We start from the raw sequence: 9,426 nt of genomic DNA on the forward strand, positions 1-9,426 counted from the left end.
GGTGCCAACTTAAAAATGATAGAATGATCTCTGTTTATTTGAAGGCAAGCCATTCAATACCATAATAATCCAAGTCAATGCCCCAACCAGTAATACTCAAGAAGCTGAAGATAAATGGTTCTATTAAGACATACAAGACCTTCTAGAATTAACACCCAAAAAAGATGTCCTTTTCATCATAGGGGACTGGAATGCAAAAGTAGAATGTCAAGAGATATTTGGAGTAACAGGCATAGTTGGTCTTGGAGTACAAAATAAAGCAAGGCAAAGACTAACATAGTTTTGCCAAAGGAGCACTCTGGTCATAGCAAACGCTCTCTTTCAACAACACAAATGATGACTCTACACATGGACATCTCCAGATGGTCAATACTAAAATAAAATAGATTATATTTTTTGCAGCCCAAAGATGGAGAAGCTCCATACAGTCAGCAAAAACAAGACTGAGAGCTGACTGTGGAGACTGCAAAACTCAGAATTAAATTGAAGAAAGTAGGGAAAAGCACTAGACCATTCAAGTATGACCTAAATCAAACCCCTTACAATTATGCAGCGGAAGTGACAAATAGATTGAAGGGATTAAATGTGATAGACAGATTGCCTGAAGAACTATGAACGGAGGTTTGTAACATTGTACAGCAGGCAGTGATCAAGATCATCTGGATGAGGAAAAAAAAAAAGGGGGGGGGCAAAAAGGCAAAATGGTTGTCTGAGGAGGCCTTACAAATAGCTGAGAAAGGAAGAGAAGCAAAATGCAAAAGAGAAAAGGAGATATCCATTTGAATGAAAAGGATGAATGTTCCAGAGGACATTAAGGAGAGATAAGAAAGCCTTCCTCAGTGATCAGTGCAAAGAAATAGAGGAAAACAATAGAATGAGAAAGACTAAAGATCTCTTCAAGAAAGTCAGAGATACCAAGGGAACATTTCATGCAAAGATGGGCTCCATAAAGGACAGAAATGGTATGGACCTAACAGAAGAAGAAGATATTAAGAAGAGGTGACAAGAATACATAGAAGAACTACACAAAGAACATCTTCTGACCCAGATAGCCACAATGGTGTGATCACTCACCTCGAGCCAGACATCTTGCAATGTGAAGTCAAGTGGGCCTTAGAAAGCATCACTACAAACAAAGCTAGTGGAGGTGATGGAATTCCAGATGAGCTATTTCAAATCCTGAAAGATGATGCTGTGAAAGTGCTGCACTCAATATGCCAGCACATTTGGAAAACTCAGCAGTGGCCACAGGACTGGAAAAACTCAATTTTCATTCCATTCCCAAAGAAAGACAACGACAAAGAATGTTCAGATTACCACACAATTGCACTCATCTCACACACCAGCAAAGTAATGCTCAAAATTCTCCAAACTAGGCTTCAGTAGTACCTGAATGGTGAACTTCCAGATGTTTAAACTGGATCTAGAAAAGGCAGAGGAACCAGAGATAAAATTGCCAACAGCCATTGCATCATTTAAAAAGCAAGATAATTTCAGGAAAAAAAAAAAAAAACATTTACCTTTGCTTTATTGATTATGCCAAAACCTTGTATGTGTAGATCACAACAAACTGGAAAATTCTTAAAGAGATGGGAATACCAGACCACTTTACTTGCCTCCTGAGAAATCTGTATGCAGGTTCAGAAGCAACAGTTAGAACTGGACATGGAACTACAGACTTGTTTCAAAATGGGAAAGGAGTAGGTCAAGACTGCATACTCTCACCCTGCTAATTTGACTTATATGCAGAGTACATCATGTGAATACCAGCTGAAATCAAGTTTGCAGGGAGGAATGTCAATAGCCTCAGATATGCAGATAACACCACCTTTATGACAGAGTTAAAGAAGAACTAAACAGCCTCTTGATGAAAGTAAAAGAGGAGAGTGGAAAAGCTGGCTTAAAATTCTACATTCACAAAACAAAGATCATGGCATCCAGTCACATCACTTGACAGCAAATAGATGGGGAATCAATGGAAACAGTGAGAGACAACTTTCTTGGACTCCAAAATCACTGTAAATGGTGAGTACAGCCATGAAACTAAAGGCACTTGCTCCTTGGAAGAAAAGCCATGACAAACCTAGGCAACATAGGTTTAAAAAGCAGAAACATTACTTTGCTGACAAAGGTCCATCTAATCAAAGATATGTTTCTTCGTAGTCATGTATGGATATGAGAGTTGGAACATAAAGAAAGCTGAGGATCAAAGAATTGATGCTTTTGAACTGTTGTCTTGGAGAAGACTCTTGAGAGTCCCTTGGACTACAAGGAGATCCAATCAGTCCATCCTAAAAGAAATCAGTCTTGAATATTCATTGGAAGGATTGATGCTGAAGCTGAAACTCCAATATTTTGGCCACCTGATGGGAAGAATTGACTCATTTGAAAAGACTCTGATGCTGGAAGATTGGAAGAAGGAGGAAAAGGGGACAACAGAGGATGAGATGATTGGATGGCATCACTGACTCACTGGACATGAGTTTGAGTAAACTCCAGGTTTGGTGATAGACAGAAAAGCCTAGCGTGCTGCAGTCCATTGGGTAGCAAAGAGTTGGACATGACTCAGTGACTGAAGTGTACTGAGAAATTGTCTTTGATATTCAGAAAACATTATCAATCCACTCTAATACCTAAAGTCTCCTACTCCTTATTTCTTCAGGGGCCAGAAGAGTTAGGCAAGGTCAAGAAGCTGAGGTCAAGACTTATTTTCTGGTCCCAGAATGTTGAACACTAGCATAATGCCAAGCCACATTTCACTCCTCTTTTCCCCTTCTGTCATCTGCCTAACCTGTTCTGAATATTGGGTAATTTTCTTTCCTTCTATGACACAAACCATCTATTTGGCAGTAAATGTATCCTAAGTGCCTAACATGAATAAAGGGGAAATAATTCAGAGGTTAAGAAACAAGGCTTTCTACACATCTGCGTCTCCTTTGCTGTCTCGCATACAGGGTCATCATTGCCATCTTTCTAAATTCCATATATATGTGTTAGTATACTGTATTGGTGTTTTTCTTTCTGGCTTACTTCACTCTGTATAATCAGCTCCAGTTTCATCCATCTCATTAGAACTGATTCAAATGTATTCTTTTTAATGGCTGCGTAATACTCCATTGTGTATACGTACAACAGCTTTCTTATCCATTCATCTGCTGATGGACATCCATGTCCTGGTGCACAGGGATGATCCAGAGAGATGGTATGGGGTGGGAGGTGGGAGGGGGGGTTCATGTTTGGGAACTTATGTACACCTGTGGTGGATTCGTGTCTATGTATAACAAAACCAATACAGTATTGTAAAGTAAAATAAAGTAAAAATAAAAATTAAAAAAAGAAAGAAAGAAACAAGGCTTTCAAACCAGGCAAATCTGGATGAATCTAAAGCACTGACCTTTGGCAAGTTCATTACTTTGGAGGCAGTGAGTTAATGTACAAAACTGGAATTACATGTTGTGGGAGCTGATTAGACAGTGCAGATTAAGTTACTTATCCTGAGTCTGTTATGGCATATGTTCAGAATAAATAGTAACAGTCTTGACTCTCTCTTTCTTCCCCTTAATATTGCTAGTGTGACTTTGTGTGATATTTTATAACTTATGCTATGTGCCCAGGGAATACAATAGAAAAAAAAAAAGTATGGCCTCAATTCCTTTAAGGTTAGGAAGAAGGAAAAACTAACTTCTTTGGAAAAAATTAGGTCCATTTTCATGATGAAATCATGATTACTGGTAGACCAATCTGGAGGAAGACAGAAGTAAGACTCAGTCAGTCAGTTCAGTCACTCAGTCGTGTCTGACTCTTGGTGACCGCATGGACTGCAGCACGCCAGGCCTTCCTGTCCATCACCAACTCCCAGAGTTAACTCAAACTCATGTCCATTGAGTCAGGGATACCATCCAACCATCTCATCCTCTATCCTCCCCTTCTCATCCCACCTTCAATCTTTCCAAGCAACAGGGTCTTTTCAAATGAGTCAGCTCTTTGCCTCAGGTCGCCAAAGTATTGGAGTTTCAGCTTCGACATCGGTCCTTCCAAAGAATATTCCAGACTGATTTCCTTCACGATTGATTGGCTGGGTCTCCTTGCAGTTCAAGGAACACTCAAGAGTCTTCTCTAAGTACCATAGTTCAAAAGCATCAATTCTTTGCCAATCAGCTTTCTTTATAGTCCAGCTCTAACATCCATACATGACTACTGGAAAAACCAGAGCCTTGACTAGATGGATCTATGTTGGCAAAGTAAAATTTAAAAGTCTCTGCTTTTTAATATGCTGTCTACAGTGGTCATTGATCACTGAGGAAGGCTTTCTTATCTCTCATTGCTATTGTTTGGAACTCTGCATTCAGATGCTTATATCTTTCCTTTTCTCCTTTGCTTTTTGCTTCTCTTCTTTTCACAGCTATTTGGAAGGCCTCTCCAGACAGCCATTTTGCTTTCTTGCATTTCTTTTCCATGGGGATGGTCTTGATCTCTGTCTCCTGTACAACGTCACCAACCTCCGTCCATAGTTCATCAGGAACTCTATCTATCAGATCTAGTCCCTTAAACCTATTTCTCACTTCCACAGTATAATCATAAGGGATTTGATTGAGGTCATACCTGAATGGTCTAGCGGTTTTCCCTACTTTCTTCAATTTAAGTCTGAATTTGGCAATAAGGTGTTCACGATCTGAGCCACAGTCAGCTCCCGGTCTTGTTTTTGCTGACTGTATAGGGCTTCTCCATCTTTGGCTGCAAAGAATATGATCAATCTGATTTCAGTGTTGATCATCTGGTGATGTCCATGTGTAGTCTTCTCTTGTGTTGTTGGAAGAAGATGTTTGCCAAGACCAGTGTGTTCTCTTGGCAAAAATCTATTAGCCTTTGCCCTGCTTCATTCTGTATTCCAAGGCCAAATTTGCCTGTTACTCCAGGTATTTCTTGACTTCCTACTTTTGCATTCCAGTCCCCTATAATGAAAAGGACATCTTTTGGGGGTGTTAGTTCTCAAAGGTCTTGTAGGTCTTCATAGAACCGTTCAACTTCGGCTTCTTCAGTGTTACTGCTTGGGGCATAGACTTGGATTACTGTGGTATTGAATGGTTTGCCTTGGAAACAAACAGAGATCATTCTGTCATTTTTGAGATTGCATCCAAGTATTGCATTTCAGACTCTTTTGTTGACCAGGATGGCTACTCCATTTCTTCTAAAGGATTCCTGCCCGCAGTAGTAGATATAATGGTCATCTGAGTTACATTCACCCATTCCAGTCAATTTTAGTTTGCTGATTCCTAGAATGTAAATGTTCACTCTTGCCATCTCCTGTTTGACCACTTCCAATTTGCCTTGATTCATAGACCTAACATTCCAGGCCCCTATGCAATATTGCTCTTTACAGCATCGAACGTTGTTTCTATCACCAGTCACATCCACAACTGGGTATTGTTTTTGCTTTAGCTCCATCCCTTCATTCTTTCTGGAGTTATTTTTTCCACTGATCTCCACTAGCATATTGGGCACCTACTGACCTGGGGAGTTCCTCTTTCAGTATCCTATCATTTTGTCTTTTCATACTGTTCATGGGGTTCTCAAGGCAAGAATACTGAAGTGGTTTGCCATTCCCTTCTCCAGTGGACCACATTCTGTCAGACCTCTCCACCATGACACTTCCATGGCCCCACACGGCATGGCTTGGTTTCATTGAGTTAGACAAGGCTGTGGTCCGTGTGATTAGATAGACTAGTTTTCTGAGATTATGGTTTCAGTGTGTCCACCCTCTGATGCCCTCTCTCAACACCTACCATCTTACTTGGGTTTCTCTTACCTTGGATGTGGGGTATCTCTTCACGGCTGCTCCAGCAAAGCACAGCTGCTGCTCCTTACCTTGGACAAGGGTTATGTCCTCACTGCCGCCCCTCCTGACCTTGAACATGGAATAGCTCATCTCAGCCCTCTTGTGCTGGCACAGCCACCGCTGCTTGGACCAAGGGAACATTTCATGCAAAGTTGGGCTTGATAAAGGACAGAATGGTATGAACCTAAAAGAAAGAGAAGATACTAAGAAGAGGTGGCAAGAATACACAGAAGAACTGTACAAAAAAGATCTTTATGACCAAGATAATCACGATGGTGTGATCACTCACCTAGAGCCAGACATACTGGAATGTGAAGTCAAGGGGGCCTTAGAAAGCATCACTATGAACAAAGCTAGTGGCGGTGATGGAATTCCAGTTGAGATATTTCAAATCCTGAAAGATGATGCTGTGAAAGTGCTGCACTCAATATGCCAGCAAATTTGGAAAACTCAGACGTGGCCACAGGACTGGAAAAGGTCAGTTTTCATTCCAATCCCAAAGAAAGGCAATGCCAAAGAGTGCTCAAACTACCGCATAATGGCACTCATCTCACATGCTAGTAAAGTAATGCTTCAAAATTCCCTAAGCCAGGCTTCAGTAATACGTGAACCATGAACATTCAGATGTTCAAGCTGGTTTTAGAAAAGGCAAAGGAACAAGAGATCAAGTTTCCAACATCCGCTGGATCATCAAAAAAGCAAGAGAGTTCCAGAAAACACCTATTTCTGTTTTATTGACTATGCCAAAGCCTTTGTGTGGATCACAATAAACTGGAAAATTCTGAAAGAAATGGGAATACCAGGCTACCTGACCTGCCTCTTGAGAAACCTATATGTCGGTCAGGAAGCAACAGATAGAACTGGACATGGAACAACAGACTGGTTCCAAATAGGAAAAGGAGGACATCAAGGCTGTATATTGTCACCCTGCTTATCTAACTTATACGCAGAGTACATCAAGAGAAACTTGGGCTGGAAGAAGCACAAGCTGGAAGCAAGATTGCTGGGAGAAATATCAATAACCTCAGATATGCAGATGACACCACCCTTATGGCAGAAAGTGAAGAGGAACTAAAAATCCTCTTGTTGAAAATGAAAGAGGAGAACGAAAAGTTGGCTTAAAGTTCAACATTCAGAAAACTATGATCATAGTATCTGGTCCTATCACTTCATGGGAAATAGATGGGGAAACAGTGGAAATAGTCAGACTTTATTTTTCTGGGCTCCAAAATCACTGCAGATGGTGATTGCAGCCATGAAATTAAAAAACGCTTACTCCTTGGAAGGAAAGTTATGACCACTTAGATAGCATATTAAAAAGCAGAGCGAAAAAAAGTTTGAGTCGCAGCTGCTGGGTTGCCAGCGGAGTCGCGCGCCCGGAGCTACGTAGGGCAGAGAAGTCATGGCTTCTCCGTCAAAAGGCAATGACCTGTCTTCGTCTGATGAGGAGGGCCCGGCGATGGTGGCCGGACCGGGCCCGGGGCCTGGGGGCGTCGAAGGGGCAGCGGAGGAGCGCAGCATCAAGGTCTCCAGCCTGCCCTTCAGTGTGGAGGCGCTCATGTCGGACAAGAAGCCGCCCAAGGAGACGTCCCCGCGGCCAGCCGAAAGCGCCTCCGCCTGGGCCACCCTGCGGCCGCTTCTGCAGCCTGGCCACGGCGTCAGGGAAGCTCACAGCCCCGGGCCGCTGGTCAAACCCTTCGAGACCGCTTCCGTCAAGTCGGAAAATTCAAAAGACGGAGCGGCGTGGATTCAGGAACCGGGCAGGTGCTCGCCGCCGCCAAGACACATGAGCCCCACCACCTGCACCCTGCGGAAACACAAGAGCAATCGGAAGCCGCGTACACCCTTTACCACTTCCCAGCTCCTCGCTCTGGAGCGCGAGTTCCGCCAGAAACAGCACCTCTCCATCGCAGAGCGGGCAGAGTTCTCCAGCTCTCTGAACCTCACAGAAACCCAGGTCAAAATCTAGTTCCAGAACCGAAGAGCCAAGGCGAAAAGACCGCAGGAGGCAGAACTGGAAAAGCTGAAATTGGCTGCAAAACCTATGCTGCCCTGGGGCTTCAGCCTCCCTTTCCCCATCAACTCTCCCCTGCAAGCAGCATCTCTATACGGTGCATCTTACCCTTTCCATAGACCTGTGCTCCCCATCCCGCCCGTCGGACTCTATGCGACTCCAGTGGGATATGGCATGGACCACCTATCCTAAGGAAGACCAGCTCAATAGACTTCGGGACGGATGTTTGTTTAAAAGCCTCCCCCTGCCCCGGCCCCCGCCCCCGGCCCGCCCCGACTCCAAGAAGACAGTCCCGCTCTGCAAAACCTTGCATACTCCACCCTCAGCCTCAGAGGCTAGATCGACAGGGCCACAGACATAGTTCGAATTGCTTCTTTTGACTGGAGACACCCAAGCCCTGTTTTCTTGATTAATCTGCCAGATGCACGCCCCCCCTCCCTTTTCATAAAGATTGGCTCTGACACTTTATATATATATATATATATAATAAAATATAATACATTTTTATACAGCAGACATAAAAATCAAATTATTTTGAAAGGCAAAATTTATATATATATATGTATATATATATATATATATATATATATATATATATCTTTTTTCTCTATATTTCACCTTCCTAAAAGAGACTGCTTAAGTCTACCTGGTTTTTTGGGTTTTTTTTTCTTATGGGGGAGACAAATTATTTGCTGAAATTGCTGAAATCTGGTGATTTGGATGGAATAACTGACTTTAGCTTATGGAAAACAAACGTTAGAATTAGACATTACATGCATAAGGAGTAGATATGGAAAGATTCCTCCCAGGGAAGGGACACATCATGTTTTTGCATTTTTCATGTGCATTGAAAACTCACATAGATTGAAAATTCACTAGACATGACCCTATTTGGCCCTATATTCCCCCCCCCTCCACCTTGTTTATTACACATTATTAAGAGTTTTTGTAAGATCAATGAAAGATTAGAATCGTGAAGAGTCCTCCCAGGTAAGGTGGAAAATGAAGGTCCTTCCTAATTCCTCTCAAGGCTGTTGCTTAACTTCATTTCAGATAATTGGGGAGTGAAAACAGTGGAAACAGTGTCAGACTTTATTTTTGGGGGCTCCAAAATCACTGCTGATGGTGACTACAGCCATGAAATTAAGAGACACTTACTCCTTGAAAGGAAAGTTATGACCAACCTAGACAGCATATTAAAAAGCAGAGACATTACTTTGCCAACAAAGGTCCAACTAGTCAAGGCTATGGTTTTTCCAGTAGTCATGCATGGATGTGAGAGTTGGACTGTGAAGAAAACTGAGCGGCAAAGAATTGATGCTTTTGAACTGTGGTGTTGAAGGAGACTTTTGAGAACAAGGAGATCCATCCAGTCCATTCTAATGGAGATCAGTCCTGGGTGTTCATTGGAAGGACTGATGCTAAAGCTGAAACTCCAATAGTTTGGCCACCTCATGTGAAGAATTGACTTATTGGAAAAGACTCTGATGCTGGGAGGGATTGAGGGCAGGAGGATAAGGGGATGACAGAGGATGAGATGGCTCGATGGCATCACCAACTCGAAGGACATGAATTT

The 9,426-nt window shown here is 42.5% G+C and overlaps 1 protein-coding gene across 1 annotated transcript; it reads left to right on the forward strand.

The window, feature by feature from the left end:
• Positions 1–7,238: 7,238 nt before the first annotated feature.
• On the forward strand, positions 7,239–8,042 carry MSX2 (msh homeobox 2). The gene is given in 1 exon segment (NM_001285601.1): positions 7,239–8,042. A coding segment is annotated over 1 exon segment (804 nt).
• Positions 8,043–9,426: the final 1,384 nt, after the last annotated feature.

The sequence above is a fragment of the Capra hircus genome, unplaced genomic scaffold (genome assembly GCF_001704415.2).
Source record: "Capra hircus breed San Clemente unplaced genomic scaffold, ASM170441v1, whole genome shotgun sequence".
Lineage (NCBI taxonomy): Eukaryota > Metazoa > Chordata > Mammalia > Artiodactyla > Bovidae > Capra > Capra hircus.